Raw genomic sequence first — 16262 nt, forward strand, 5'->3', positions numbered from 1 at the left:
TTGGCTGTTTGCCTCCCGCACGACCGGCCGGTCCTCGGACGCTAGGCCCTGCCAGCATCCTCTGAAGTGTGGAACCCCCCCCACCACCCGCATCCTGCCTGTTCTCACGCTGTGCTCCAAAATGAGTTGCAAACACTGCTGGCTATGAGGAGGGCTTCCTGACGGCCTGTCCTGGTTTCTCAGGGCTCTGCCTGTCTTCTCGCTCCAGAGAGCTCTCAGGCTGCCCTGTCGGACCGCAGTCATCCGTGGGTGGGGGTGGGGGTGAAGCAATGCCTCCTCCTGCGACAGAACCAGCTTCCTGGAGGTGCTCCAAGGCTCCTCTTATCTCCACAGCTGGCTGGCTGTGACACCTCTTGTTGTGCCCTAACTCCAATCCTTCCAAAACTGAGTGAGAAAGGTGTCACACAGGAACACACACTTATTTGCACTGGCCTCCGGGTCAAACACTTCTCATTGCTGCTAGTTGCCTACCCAAAGCCATTTCCCCTTTTTCCTTGGTAAAATAACCTTGATGGCATGCCAAATAGCAGCATGCTTGCCTAACAGACTATGTTTCCAATCCAACCTCCTCTTGCAGCTGTGACCATGAAACTAAATTCTGTCCATTCCAAAAATGGAATAGTTGTGTAAAATCCCCAGGGAGGCTGCTTAAAGGGAAATGGCTCAGGAGAAAACAGGCCCCTTATGCATTGCCCCTTCCTCTTTCCTGTGGCCTGGAATGCAGATGTGATGGCTGGAGCTCCAGGAGCTATATTGGGCCATGACGCCTTGAAGATGAAAGTCACACAACAGGACGATGCAGCAAAAGATAGAAGACCCTGAGGTCCGTTATAAGGGCCCGGGATTGCCTACCTCTGGCCTCCTTTGGCATGAAAGAAAACTTACTTTAAAGTTATTTTATGTGTTCTATGTAGCCAAAACTAATCCTCATTGATATACCTGGTTGGCTGCCCTTGACCTTAACTCTCTTCCCTAGAGAATTTTCAAAACCAAGAATATCTAGGTTCTGTACACATGTATAAAAGCCTAGGACTGAAGGTAAAAAGGTAGAAGGAACAAGCACACAAATAAACACTAAACTTCAGGCCAGAGATACCAAAGTTACTGATGATGATACATAAGGAATATCAACAATTTTAGAGCAAGAATCTACTTAAGTTTCCCAGTGTGTTCTACAGCCTGAATGTGATTTCTGTTTACTAATTTTGGCTTCTAAAGTGAATTTATTCAGGGGCCCCTGGCTGGCTCAGTCAGTGCAGCAAGCAACTGTTGACCTTGGGGTTGTGAGTTTAAGCCCCACGTTGGGTGTAGAGATTAAATCTCGAATCTTGAAAATGGATCAGAGACCTGGGCACCTGGGTGGCTCAGTCAGGTAAGTGTCTCTTGATTTCAGCTCAGGTCACGATTGCACAATTTGAGAGTCGGAGCCCCATGTTGGGCTCCTGTGCTGACAGCATGGAGCCTGCTTTGCATTCTCTGCCCCGCCCCCCTCTCAAAATAAATAAACCTTAAAAAAATAAAATAAAATGGATGAGACCTAAACTGAAGTGTTCGAACCATAAAACTCTTTTTTGGTTCCCAAGTTTGATGCACGAACTCATACAAAATATTCCAGATAAAGGATCCTCCTCCTTCTGGTTAATCTAGTTAATTCGTAACTCTCTTTGCGGTTAACAACTGTGTGCAACCAATCACAGAGATCACTCTTTAGATATTTTGGGGGGACAGGTTTCAAATACCTTTTGGAAAAGGGCACCTCAGAAATTACAGTAATCTTGGGGCGCCTGGGCGGCTCGGTCGGTTGAGTACCCAACTTCGGCTCAGGTCATGATCTCACGGTTCGTGGGTTCGAGCCCCGCATAGGGCTCTGTGCTGACAGCTCAGAGCCTGCAGCCTGTTTTGGATTCTGTGTCTCCCTCTTTCTCTGCCTCTCCCCTGCTCACACTGTCTCTCTCACTCTCTCTCAAAAATAAACAAACATTTTTTAAAAATTTAAAAAAATGCCATCAAGTAAAAGACAACCCAATGAACAGAAGATATTTGTAAATCCTGTACCTAATAAGGTACTTGTATCTAGAATCTATATGAAGAACTCTTACAACTCAATAACAAAGACCAATTAAATGGGTGAAGGAACTGAACAGATATTTCTCCAAAAAAAGCATACAAATGGCAACTAAACATGTGACAAGATGCTCAGCATCACCAGCCACCAGGGAAGATACCATTCACACACACACTAACATGGCTAAATTTTAAAACCAAAGTAATACGTGGAAAAGAACAAGTATTAGCAAGGATGTGAGAAACTGGAACCATTATACGTTGCTGCCGACAATATAAAATGGTGCAACCAGCCAGGCTGGAAAGCATTTTAGCAGTTTCTTAACAAGGTTAGAGAATTACGATGTGACCCAGGGTATAAAGCCCCTGAGTACATGATGAAATAGCACGTCCACACAAACATCTGCATACCAGCGGTCGCTGGAGTATTCCTTATAGCCAAAATGATGCAAACAACCCACACGTCCATCAACCGATAAATGGATAAAATGTAGCACATCCGCTAAGCCGAATACTATTCAGCAAGGAACAGGAATAAAATGCTAACACCACTGCGCCATGGGTAAAGCTTGACAACGTCTCGCTAAGTTTAAGAAGCCAGACACAAGGGGCACCCTGGGTGGCTCAGTCGGTTGAGCTTCCGACTTCGGCTCACATCATGATCTCACGGGTTGTGGGTTCAAGTCCCATGTCAGGCTTTGCCCTGATAACATGGAGTCTGCTTCAGATTCTCTGTCTCCCTCTCAAAAATAAACATATATTAAAAAACACAAAGAAGCCAGACACAAAATGTCACATATGGAATGAATGTGCTTTCAAGCAATACCCAGAACAGGCAAACCTAGAGACAGGGGCCTGGTGGGGGCAGGAAGGGGGGTGGGGATTAATCACTGGTAAAGAGATTGGGGGGAGGTGAGGATTAAAATGTCCTAAAACTAGTTGGTACGATGGTTGCATGATTCTGTGAATATACTAAAAAAACAATGGATTTTGGATTTTATACACTTAATTGGGTGAACTTTATAAAACTGTTTAAAACAAAACGAAACAAAAAAAGAGCATGGGGCACCTGGCTGGCTCAGTCAGAAGAGCATGTGGCTCTTGATCTCAGGGTTGTGAGTTCAAGCCTCACCTTAGGTGCAGAGATTACTTCAATAAAGTTCAAAAAAAAAACAAACAAAAGTAGGGGGGCACATGCTTCCTGGATGAAGCGTCAGAAGACCCAGGCACTCGTCCCATGCTGCCATCCAGCTTCCCCTTGTCACTCAGGTGCTCTGTTCCCCCAACACACATGCTCACCCCAGCTGCCGTCACAGGGCACAGCGCCCGACAGCCTACTATGTGCCAGGCACTTTCCTCAACCATTCACAGAGCATCGATGGACTCTCCTGTGACCTGATGCGGTTGCTACTATCCTACATCTGGGAAAACAGAAGTCAGACACGTTAAGAAACTTGCCAACGGTGCCACGGTGAGTGACCCCTATACAGATGGGACCCACCGTGGACGCTCACCGGGTAGCCACCGGGAGCTCCAATGTTCGGCTTCCGTATGTGGCCTCAAGTGTGAACACACACTTCCCAGAATCTTCTCCAATCTCTAGACACAGTCAAAAACTGTTTATATTCATGCCAATTCTGTTAGTATGTGTCCAGTTGCAAATATTTAATTTATAGATTACCTGCTGTCATGGTTTAAACTCCTCATTTGGAATCTGCCTTCAGCTTTTTATAAAAACAGCTGCCGGAGGGGCGCCTGGGGGGCTCAGTCGGTTAAGCTTGATTTTGGCTCCGATCGTGATCTCACGGCTCGGGAGATCAAGCCCTGTGTGGGGCTCTGCACCGACAGCACAGGGCCTGCTCGGGATGCTCTCTCCCCCCTCTCTGTGCCCCTCCCCTGCTCGCTCTTGCGCTCTCTAAAGAAACTTAAGAAATAGCTGCCAGACACAATCCTCAAGGGGCCGGCTGACATTCTGATTGGGTCCGCCATACCGAAAACTACTCTGCAGCCCTCAAAGGTACCCCCGACCCCTCTTCGTACAACAGAAATTGGGCAGAAAGCTCTAGTTCCTCGTGCATACCTCTGTCCTGCTGATCTCCGGATCACCAGAAAGGCGTCGACCGCGTAGCAAAACAGCCACCAGAAGCAGGCACCGTACAACAGCTGGATCCACATCTGTAATCAGGAAGAGCCTGGCATCAAAGCTCCTGGAAACAGGCCCCGGACTGTCCCCACCCGTGAAAGGAGCGGGCAGATGCCGGTTTCCTCTGACGTCAGGAAGCAGCACATGAAAGCCCTCCGGAGACACGTGGACAGTCTGGGAAACCAAGGCTGGGGCGTGGCCCAGGGCGGCGTGTGCCTCCGTGCTCTGTCCGCCCAGCGGCGCCGGACTAGCAAGCCCGCTGGCCGGGTACGCTTGTCGGCACGGGACGTAAAGGCCTCAGATGCGCAGCCTTCCCCGGCGTGAGGGCTGACAGTGCCTCTGAACGACAATGAAGGAGTGTGGGCAGGAAAGGTCTTCTGAGCAGAGGGGAAGGAAGGGGCCGGTCTGCTAGAGGCAGCGGGACACTGACCAGCCTCTGGCGCGGGCGGACACTGCGCTCCCCTCTGCAGCCGGGAAGCACCGACGGGCACAAGGAGAGAGGCTGACGATTCTGCTACAGCTCGGTGCACAGAGCAACAGAGATACACAGATTGAAATAATATATTCCGGGGCGCCTGGTGGCTCAGTGGGTTAAGCGGCCGACTCTTGATTCCTCATGGTTCCGGAGTTCAAGTCCCGTGTTGGGCTCTGCGCTGACAGTGCGGAGCCTCCTTGGGTTCTCTGTCTGCCTCTCTCTGCTCCTCCCCCGCTCTCTCAATAAATAAACTTAAAAAGCGAAGGCACAAATATGTATTTCATTAAGCACAATATATATCCCATAAATCAACAACTTTCATTGTCCTTTCTTTTCCCTTTTTGGCCAGCTGGTTTTAACTGCAGCTCCACCCTAGGTAAGGACTGTATATGTGGGCTCACATACGGTGGGGGGCAGGGGGGAGCCATACTAGCGCAGTGGTCCTCAAATTTAACTGTCAGTCAGAAGTCCCTGCAGGGGGTGTAACATCACAACAGACCCCACACCAAGGTTCTGAGAATTTGCATTTCTTTTTTTTTTTTTAATGTTTATTTATTTGAGAGAGAGACAAAGCACGAGCAGGAGAGGGAGGGCCAGAGAGAGGAAGACATAATCCAAAGCAGGCTCCAGGCTCCGAGCTGTCAGCACAGAGCCCTATGCAGGGCTCGAACCCACGAACCGCGAGATCACGCCCTGAGCCCAAGTTGGATGCTTAAATGACCCAGGCGCCCTTGAGAACTTGCATTTCGAACAAACTCCAGTGGGCTCAGACCACACTTGGAGGAACAGAGTGTCACAGGAGCACAGTGGGAAGAAAGGGTTATCAACACAAGCAGGTGGACTTACTGCAGTCCCCACGCAGTACGCAGCAGGCCAAAGGTCCGTCCCATTCACGTCTGAGATGCCCTTGACGAAATCGGGGAATCCCAACCACACCGCAGGCCGGAAGACGATCCCTAAAACCGAGTAAGAGGACACAGTCATCCCACGGGAGATGCATTCCAGGCCCCGCATTTGATGCCGAAACTGCACATTGTACCGAATCCTAGGTGGACCACGTTTTGTCCTTTACGTACATTCCTACGATACGGCCTGCTTTATAAATTAGGCACAGTTAGAGACTAACAACTAGTAAACAACGATAATACGCTGTAATGGAAGTCATGTGAACGTGGTCTCTAAACACCTTACTGTACTCACTCTTCTTCTCGTGAGGACGTGAGATGTAGCAAGGTGAAGCATGCAGGCACCGTGATGTGGTGTTGGGCTATACGGACCTTCTGACAGGGCAGATGACCAACCGCTTCCGGACCAGAACGGACCGCGGGGAACCAGAACCGCGGAAAGGAAAACTGTGGCTAAGGGTGAGCTACTGTCCTTTGTAATGGTCCTAATTCGGATCTAAAGCCAACTTGCTGCTCTGTTAAGAGTAAGTAGATGGTGGATGGAAAAATAGAGAGAGAGAGAGAGAGAGAGAGAGAGAGAGAGAGGGAGAGAGAAACGAGGGAGGAAAGAAACACACACATCGGTGTGTGTACAGAGACAGAGAATAAGATCTAGGAATAATTATTTCGGTCACAGAGCAATCCCAGGAATTTTGATTTCAACTTGAACCACCATTAGCCACAATCATATGCCTAACGTAGTTGTTTGCTTACTTGGTATGAAGAAGCAATTGTGTGAACAACAACCGGTATTTCTTGGCTATATTTTTAATACCCACGTATGAACCATTCCTGACATTTAAAGAAATGACCGAAACAGCACGATTCTGAAATGTAAAAAGATCATTCTTTCATTCTTTAAAAAATGTATTTAGGGCGTGGGTGGCTCAGTCAGTCAAGCCTCTGACTTCAGCTCAGGTCATGATCTTGAGGTTTGTGAGTTTGAGCCCCGCATTGGGCTCTCTGCTGTCAGTGCCCAGCCTGCTGCAGACCCTCTGTCCCCCTCTCTCTCTGCTCCTCCTCCACGAGCACTTCTCTCAAAAATAAACATTTAAAAAATAAAAATAAAAAACAGGGGCGCCTGGGTGACACAGCTGGTTGAGCATCTGACTCTTGGTATTGGCCTGGGTCATGATCTCATGGTTTGGGGGACGGAGCCCTGCATCGGGCTCTGTGCTGATGCACGGAGCCCGCTTGGGATTCTGTCTTTCCATCAAAAGAAATAAACATTTAAAAAATTATATAAGTAAATAATGCAATTAAGATTCTCACAAATTAGCTCTCCTCAATAATTTGCTCTTGACGTTTATTATTTGTAAGTTTTCCTTGCTATTAAACCCAAATACCTCATTCTCCTCAAAATAGTATACACGCTTTAAGGTATACATTAAGGTTTTTTGTTAAGAAACGTGATATGCTCTAATAACATACTCCGTAGGGGTGCCTGGGTGGCTTAGCTGGTTAAGGGTCCGACTCTTGATTTCGGCTCAGGTCATGATCTCACAGGTCATGGGTTTGATCCCTGCGTCAGGCTCTGCACTCCCAGTGCAGACCCTGTTTGGGATTCTTTCCCTCTCCCTCTCTCTCTCTGCCCTCCCCTGTTCCATCTCTCGCTCAAAATAAATAAACTTAAAAAATAATAATATACTATGGAATACAATGCTAAAAAGTAATTGTAAACAGTACGAAGTTTTGTGCTATGTGCTCATGTACACTAATATAGTATGTAATAGACGACTAAGTATACAATACGTAACATACTAAATCTATTCTACGTAATACACTGCCAGACTTACGTTGCATACTATACTACCAACTATATGCTGAATACGTCACCAAATACAATCTGTGTATTTAAATCGTATACAATCTAAATATAGTGATACCCTACCAAACGTACATTATATACGATATGAAATTTGTGTTACATAACACACTACTACACGAACACCATGTAATACATCACTAAAGAGGAACTATGCACACTGAGACATTTAAGATATACCTTCTCGTTATCAAGCACTGCTCACAAAAATAATGCTTTTCTTCCATAGAATGCTTACCATTTACGGCACATAGCATTCCTTCGAGCTCAAGAAATGCCCAATGTATTTTTGTAGCGATATGAGCTGATGAATGTCAACTTATTGTGATAAACATTTCACAATATGAGTATGTCAAGTCATTCTGCTATCTTAAACTCTTACAGTGCTCTATGTCAACTGTATCTCAATAAAACCGGAAAAAAAAAAAAACTCTGCCCTATGAGATAGGCATCATAAGTATTTTTCAGTGATGTGTCAGTCACCAAGCCTTGCCCTGAATTCTGCTTCTGCTCATTTGTCAATATCACGCAACTCCCTTCCAAAAACAAGCATATATGCAAATATTATTTCACGGATCCTCAAAAGATATCTGGGTGCATCTTTATTTTTAGATATCCAAGTTATAGAAACTAAATTGCTGTTAAGATGCTTTTCCAGAGGCACCAGGCTGGCTCAGTCAGGAGAGTGTGTGACTCTATCTCAGGGTCATGGGTACAAGTCCATATGGGGTATAGAAATTATTTTTTTAGTATTTATTTATTTATTGAGAGAGAGAGAGAGAGAGAGAGACGGAGAATATGCAAGTGTGCACTCATGCATGGTTTTGAGGGGCAGAGGGAAGAAGGGAGAGAATCCCAAGCAGGATCCACGTTTTCAGTGCAGACCCCAATGAGGGGCTCGGCTTGAATTCACAAACTGTGAGATCATAACCTGAGCTGAAATCAAGAGTCAGGCATTTAATCGACTGAGCCATGCAGGTGCCCCAGTAAATAAACTTAAAAAATAAAAATAAAAAAGATGCTTTTCCAAAATGTTTCAGCAGAATCAGGAAGAAAACCAATGTCTGATTTATTTTGCCTGCACCAAGATGGTTTTATCCCTAAGAGAAAGGAAGTACTGCTTCCTGTCTGACTCCTGGAGTCTGAGAAAGTGACTGAAGGTTATACAGTATGTACTGGAAGTCAAGTTCCTTGAGGGTCTCTGACCACAAGGGCACAGAACTGGAGAACGGCACGCTGAGACAGCCACCTGCGTTGATATCAGCTCAAGGCGGGGTGAAAGCTGCTGCCACCCCCTCAGGGATGTTTCAATACCATCGACAGCCTTCAGCTTCACGAGTAAAATTATGCAAAAGTACATGTCCAAAACGGTCAGCGCCTGTCAGCCAGTTGCCAAATGTGGGCAGCATCTGGATCCTGATTCGAACGAACCAACTATAAAACAGCATTTATGAGACAACTGGACATACACCAGGGATGTTAAAGAACTGGCTTTCGGGGCGCCTGGGTGGCGCAGTCGGTTACGCGGCCGACTTCCGCTCAGGTCACGATCTCACGGTCCGTGAGTTCGAGCCCCGCGTCGGGCTCTGGGCTGACGGCTCGGAGCCTGGAGCCTGTTTCCGATTCTGCGTCTCCCTCTCTCTCTGCCCCTCCCCCGTTCATGCTCTGTCTCTCTCTGTCTCCAAAATAAATAAACGTTAAAAAAATTTTTTTTTAAAAAGAATTGACTTTCATTATTATTCTCCGGCGACAATACTAGCGTAGTGTGTATATTTAATTTTTAATTTACTTACTTAAATTCAAGTTACCTAACACGTAGCATAGTATCGGTTTCAGGAGAACCCAGTGATTCACCTCTCACATACGACACCCAGTGCTCATCCCAGCAAGCACCCTCCTTTTTTTTTTTTTAATTTTTTTTTTCAACGTTTATTTATTTTTGGGACAGAGAGAGATAGAGCATGAACGGGGGAGGGGCAGAGAGAGAGGGAGACACAGAATCGGAAACAGGCTCCAGGCTCTGAGCCATCAGCCCAGAGCCTGACGCGGGGCTCGAACTCACGGACCTCAAGATCGTGACCTGGCTGAAGTCGGACGCTTAACCGCCTGCGCCACCCAGGCGCCCCAACAAGCGCCCTCCTTAATGCCCATCACCCGTCTAGCCCATCCCCCCACCCACCTCCCCTCCAGCAACCCTCGCTTTTCTGTATTTAAGAGTCTCTTACAGTTTGCCTCCATTTTTATTTTTCCTTCCCATCCCCTACGTTCATCTCTTGTGTTTCTTTCATTCCACATATGAGTGAGTTCATGTGGTTCTTGTCTGTCTCCACCTTAGTTCAATCAGCACAATACACTCTAGTTCCACCCCGCGTCGTTGTGAATTAATCCAGTGGTGGGTGATACCAGGACGGGGTATAGATGAAGTGTGAGCATAGGTCCGAAGGCGGTTCCTTATACAGTCTGTGTGATTTATGTTAGAAATTTTCCCCAAGTAAAAATGCAAACAAATGGCTTTGGAAAAGAGTTTAGGCTTTACGGGCCACAATTTCTCTGCCATCATCCACCTCTGTCCTTGCAGGGCAAAGATAGCACTAGACAATGCACAAGGGCAGGGCACGGCTGTGTTCCCACAAAACTACTGAAGGACACGGACATTTAAATTTCATGGAATATTTATCAAAAACATTTCACGAAGTATTTTTCTTTTGATTGTTAAAAACCTTTCGGGCCACAGAAAAGAGGCAACAGGTGGGATTTAGTGTGGGGTCTGCGGTTTGGCCGCCTGTGGTAGAAAACCCAAACCTGAAAAAAATTATGTACTTATACGCGTTAGAGGTAGACACATCAAGTTTTCTTCCCGATTCTGCCAAACCGTTCGGGAAACGGTTGTGGATGCACAGAACATTGTCAGTCTCTCACTCGCAGAAGTTATTAGGGAACCGTTGTATTTTCTGGGGTTTTTGTTTAATGGCAACCGTCTGAAGTTTCCCCCAGTAAGCTTGCAATAACGAACATTGTAAACTGTTTCTTCTCTTTAAACAAATGTCCCCTGGGCATAATTTTTACTGCCTGTCTTGTTTCGCTGAGTCCCTCGGTCGTCCTGTCCGGTCCCTAGGGAGCCGCCTCTGTGCTCCGAGGACACACCCTGCCCAACCTCGCGGGCCGCGCACGCTCACCCGGGCACCGAGCAGCTCCGGACCCGCGGGCGGCGCACCTTACTGAAGCAGCCCAGAAGGTCCCAACCCGCGGGCCGCGCGCCTCACCCAGGCACCGAGCAGGCCCCAACCCGCGGGCCGGGCTCCCCCACCCCGGGCGTCGAGCAGGTCCGCGCCCCTTACCCAGGCAGCCGAGCAGGTCGCAGGCGGCGGCGGCGCGCAGGATGCGGACGGAGGCCGGGGCGCGCGCCGAGGCCGGCGGGGACGTGGACGTCGGCCCCGGGCCCGCGGGCCGTCGCCCCGGCAGCAGTTGCAGGAGGCCCAGCGCCGGGCGGCACGCGCCGCCGCCCAGACACAGCGCGTGGAAGGCCCGGGGCTGGAAGCCCAGCACCAGCTGCGTGGCGGCGTCCCGCGTGGGGCAGCAGAAGGTCCCCAGGCGTGGGGAGGCCATGGGCCTCATTTTTGAGAGAGACACAGAGAAAGAGGGGTAGAACCCCAAGCAGACTCCGCACTCCGCGCAGAGCCCGATGTGCGGCTTAAACAGAGATCATGACCTTGGGTGAAGTCAAGGGTAGGACGCTTACCTGACTGAGCCACCCGGGTGCCCCGGGAACCCAGTTTTATATGCTTTATCTTATTCCTTATATCTCTCTAAGGAACTGCTCATTACTTTTTACGTGTGATAGCTATTGGAACAGATGTTTGGGGATAGACGTCCAGAGTTGCAAAGTTGGTGGATGGCAGAGCTGTGAACTGGGCTCGGCTCAGTGCCCTACGGCCCTGGAGGTGGGGCTCTGGGACTTGGGGCTGCTCCTTTGAAAGCCCCTGAATCCAAGTTCACTTTCATGCATGTACTTCCAGCGTTGACAAGATGAAATGAAATATGAGGTATGTAAGTGTATGATCAGCAGTCAGTGATGCACACCGATGTTTAGCTTTTTATTTTTAAAATTTTTTTTTCAACGTTTTTATTTATTTTTGGGACAGACAGAGACAGAGCATGAACGGGGGAGGCGCAGAGAGAGAGGGAGACACAGAATCGGAAACAGGCTCCAGGCTCCGAGCCATCAGCCCAGAGCCTGACGTGGGGCTCGAACTCACGGACCGTGAGATCGTGACCTGGCTGAAGTCGGAAGCTTAACCGACTGCGCCACCCAGGCGCCCCTAGCTTTTTAAAGAGTGCTTATCTGGACCTTGTGGAGGGTTGCTTTCCACCTTATGAGTGACTGTCGTGGCTTGGGTTTTTCTTAAAATCCTGTGTGTGTGTATACTTAAACACAGACACATCTTTACAGACGGCAAAGCAATACTTACTTCCATTTGAACAGGCAAGCAAAAAAACCTCAGCAAGGTGTCAAGCCTGTAGAATCATGTGGGAGTTAGGAAACCGGATGCTAACCCCTATTTGTGCACTGACCTGGGAGAGTCACTGAAAGTCTCTGAGCAGTTTTCCCGTGTGAAAGTTGGGGACATACCAGGGAGGTTTGAGTAGTGGGCTAGAGGGTTTTATGCACGTTTTGGGCACACGTGTATGCTGCTGATGGTATTACAGGCAACACTAGTCAGATCCCCGCCTCAGCATGTCCTTCCAGCAGGCGCCCTTGGTTTGTCGGGCCGAGGGCTGATGCTGCAGGTTGATGGCGGCAATGGCCAGGGCCACGCGTTGGCTGTGGAATCCCAGGGATGCCCTGTCTCCGCGACGGGTTAACCGAGCCACCGTTTGTCCGGACAGCAGGTAGCCACACACTCTTTGCTTCCCTTCAGTCCTCAGGGGGACAACAAGAGCACATGGAGGGTTCTAGAACTAGAAGACTGGGAGCCAGTCCTAGTTCCAGAAACTTTTTTCATACATGGAAACCAGGACCCAGAGTCTCAGGGTTGAGAATTTGCTGTTGGCTGCAGATGAATCATAAAGGTATTTTCTGAAGTTAGCACTTAAGATGGAAAGTATGATTCAGGTTGGAAAGAGTATGCACCTATCTGCTCCAGCAGTTACCTGAATATGCGTATGACGACATTCTGATCGGGGTGGGTTAGTTACGGCGAGTGCTCTCGTGATGAGAAAACCAAAGCCTGAGACCTAATGCAGCATGATTCTGGTGTCACGTTCAGCTGGGAGAACACTGCAGCCCAGTGTTCTTGAAGGTCAGTAGTTGATGTCTTCAGAAAATAAGCAGGTGTTTTTCCAGCAGCATGTCAGGGTGCTTCTGAGGGTTTGGATGTACAAGAGGCAACGTACACACTATTTACACTATGTCAAGTGAGTGTGATTGGGTTGGTGGAAAACGGAAAGAGACCCTCACATCCTGGGATGAGGAATGCCGTGCCAGGGCGCCTGGGTGGCTCCGTCGTTAAGCATCCGACTCGGCTCAGGTCATGAACTCCTGGCTTGTGAGTTCGAGTCCCACATCGGGTGAGCCTCAGCCCTGCTTCGGGTCAGCCCCAGTTCCCTCTCTCTGTCGCTCTCCCTCCCTCTCACTGCCCTTGCTCACTTGTACTCTCTCTCTCTCTCTCTCTGCTAAAAAATAAAAAAGGAGTAGTGTGCCAGCATACATGTCTTTGAGGAGTCTTTTGGGACTCTGCTGTTCACCTTTAACCAGAGTGTGAGATTCCGTGTGCCAGCCATCAGAGCTGGTGACGGAGGCAGGCTAGGGAGCCGTGTATTCAGCACGGGGAGCTCCCTAGTGAGCTGGAAGAACCAGCAGGAGCACGCCTGTGGAGCAGATGGGAGGCCATAAACCGTGGGGATTAGTGTGTGGCGGGGCCATGAATCACCGGCCCCACTGCCTGTCCAACACTAAAGGGCGTGTAGCGCTGTGGGGCGGAGGCACCCGCTACGAGCCCCAGCTTCACCCTGGCTGGCTGATTTATCAGGTGTTCCCCTGGCCAAGGTCAAGACATCAAATACTTGATGTCTCCCGTTTCGTGTCTAGGCCTTAGCAAAAGGCCACCTCGTAAGGGGTCAGAGGGAGGGTGAGGACTTATTTGTTCTGGTTTCCGGGCAGCAGGTGGCCAGATGCAAGGGCTTTCACGGACCGAGCATTTGCAGAGGAGAGGAGAAGAGAGGAGGGCGCTGTCAGTATCACCCAGACCCGACCGTTTTCTTTCTCCTGATAACAAATGTTTTCTGGTATTGTTCTGGCAGAGGAAACCTTCGGGCACTGCTCAGCCTCCGTGTGCTAGGGCAGGGCACGTCTGACAGCTGCAGCCTTAGAGGAGGGCTGAGCTGACCGTCGCAGGGGCAGCCAGTTCCCCGGCTGGGGCAGAGACCGGCCTCTCCGGGGAGTGTGGGTGCTCCCGCCGGCCGCTTCCCGTCGCCCCTGGGGAACTAAATCCTTTCTCGCTGGCTCTCTAAGATCTCTCTGAGATCTCTCTAAGATCATGAGTTGGCTTCTCCTCTGCAAGCCTGCCAATTCCATTCCCCGTTTTCCCAACCTTCCCGAAATTCCCCTCTCCTAGGTGATGACTGAGAACATGGTTCAGAATATTCAGTGATATTTGATCTGCAGATTTTTGCTTCAGACTTTGCTGTGAACCTCTGTTTCTTTTTAGTCATGTCCCCCCCACCCCTCTCCCGGGACCTCATTAGGAACCTCCCAAGTGAGTGCTTGGTTATCGAGACCTTGAATACCAAGGGTTCCTTGCATTGCAGAGCCCCTCGTGCTCATCTGTGTGTGGTTATCGGAGCCGAGAACTGGAGAGAGCCAGGGCTGTTCTGATTGAATGGACAGCAGCCTCTGTGGAAAAAGGGACCGTGTGGGCTCACCCACCTGGGGGGTCCCAGGTGTGTCTGCCATAATAGGAGACGTGGGGCTCGTAAGACATGCCGGGAGGCCTGTCCATATGACCGTGTCATTCCTGCTGGCTTCATTCTCTACCAGATTCTGGGGCACCTGGGTGGCTCAATTGGTTAAGCATCCAACTTTGGCTCAGGTCATGATCTTGTGGCTCGTGAGTTCGAGCCCCGCATCGGGATGCAAATGCTGGAGGCATTTTGGTTGCGCTAGCTTGAGGGGAAGGTGGCTGTTGGCATCTCGGGTGAAGACCGGGGGCACTGCTCAGCCCCCTACAGTAAACAGGATGCCACCCCCTCCCCACCGAGAACCATCTGTCCCAACGTGTCAGTGCTGCTGCATGGAGAACTGTGGCCTGGAACCCTCCCTTTCTCCAGGGACTGTGGTCCCTAGCCCAGGGTAGGGTGGTATGACCCGGTTGTTGGGAGTAGGGCAGAAGAAAAGGGAAAGCCAGTAGTGGAGAGATGGTTTCCTCAGGACAATGGAACACTGGCCAACAAGGAGCCGTTGCGAGTTAGACACTAGGTGTGGGCCCTGGGGGTGCCGTGTGTCTGTTCTCCAGAGTAGTTCCGGTGGGTGTTCATCAATGCCTGCTAACGTGTTTGTCAGTCATCAATCCATCTGGGTTTCATTTTTTAATATTTGTTTATTTATTGTGAGAGAGCAAGTGAGGTGGAGTGTGAGTTGGGGAGACAGAGAGAACCCCAAGCAGGCGCCTCGCTGTCAGCAGAGAGCCCGACGAGGGGCTCGAACTCACGAACCGTGATTTCGTCACCTGAGCCAAAGTCGGATGTTTAACCGACTGTGCCACCAGGCACTTCAAAATTGCCCCTTGTCTTAGAGGACAACGGTCAGCTCTGTTGTGCGGAACCTTGTCCTCCACCCCCTCTCTGTGATCTTCCGCTGTTGTTCTCTGTCTTTACGTTCTGTCCCCTGGAACCTTCTCTTCTGTGCATTCAGCCCTGTCTGGTTTCTAGGCAGCTGCCAGGCACTCCTGCCCTCCAGCTCCACCTATTCTGCAGCTTCCTTTTGCTTCCTACCCACACACCATGCCGTGGCGTGGGGGCGGTGGGTGGACCTAGCTGTGGTTAAATGCTTTGCATTCGTACATCTGGTAGACCACACCGCCTGTGAAATCTGTTTCTGTTTTCTTTGTGGAAGGTGTTCGGGGCTTAGCTGGAAATGCCCGCTCGGGAGGTGTTGGGCTGGGGGGGAGGGCACAGGCTGGAGGTCCACGGTGGTGGTAAATTGTGCTTCAAGGCTCTGGATTGGGGAAGGTGGCCCAAGGACAGCAGAGAGAGGGAAGGGACGTGGCGAGGGAGGAAGACAACAGCTAGGGAGGGGGAAGCCCACACCAAGGGTGGACTGTGGTCTAACCTGTGTGTGGACATGTCCCAAAGGAGCATCTACTCTGTGTGCTGGTGGGACGCTTCCTATCTCGCCTTCCCTGTGATTTCCCCGCCCCTGCAAATATCCAGGTTTGCCTGGAACTGCCTCCCGGAGCCACCATGGGAGGGGTTAGGATAGGCATCTTCTGGGAAGAAAAGGGGTCCCGAAGGGGGCAGAGACGGTATGCTGGGGTTTTCTCACTGCGCGTGAGCACAAATCCCAGACACCTGCATCCCATGAGCAGACACACAGCAAACCCGTCCGTGGGTTTCTGCCCCGCAGCCTGGTGCCGGCATGAAGAACCAGGCGGCTGTATTAAGCTTGCTGCTCGTGTGTCCTCGTTGGCCAGTCAAGGTCGTCTCTGCTCTGGAAAGTAGATTTTAGCCTGCTTACCCTGGAAACGGCTTGCTGATGGGGAGAAACACAATAGCAATATTTACTGTAAATAGGGTGACCTAATATTTTTGTTTTAG

The 16262-nt window shown here is 49.8% G+C and overlaps 1 protein-coding gene across 1 annotated transcript in view; it reads right to left on the bottom strand.

Annotated features, from left to right (window-relative positions):
* The window catches only part of LOC124525805 (G-protein coupled receptor 143-like), a 53870-nt gene extending 42813 nt beyond the window's left edge, over positions 1–11057 (bottom strand). Inside the window, exons 1-3 of the mRNA XM_047098387.1 lie at positions 10790–11057; positions 5529–5638; positions 4145–4239 (exon numbers count right to left, since the gene is read on the bottom strand). Coding sequence (XP_046954343.1) covers positions 4145–4239; positions 5529–5638; positions 10790–11057 — 473 coding nt within the window. The remainder of the gene's footprint in view (positions 1–4144; positions 4240–5528; positions 5639–10789) is intronic.
* Positions 11058–16262: the final 5205 nt, after the last annotated feature.

Source organism: Lynx rufus, unplaced genomic scaffold, assembly GCF_022079265.1.
Source record: "Lynx rufus isolate CCGP_SWC_20201006 ecotype Redwood Valley unplaced genomic scaffold, mLynRuf1.p SCAF_48, whole genome shotgun sequence".
Classification (NCBI taxonomy): Eukaryota; Metazoa; Chordata; class Mammalia; order Carnivora; family Felidae; genus Lynx; species Lynx rufus.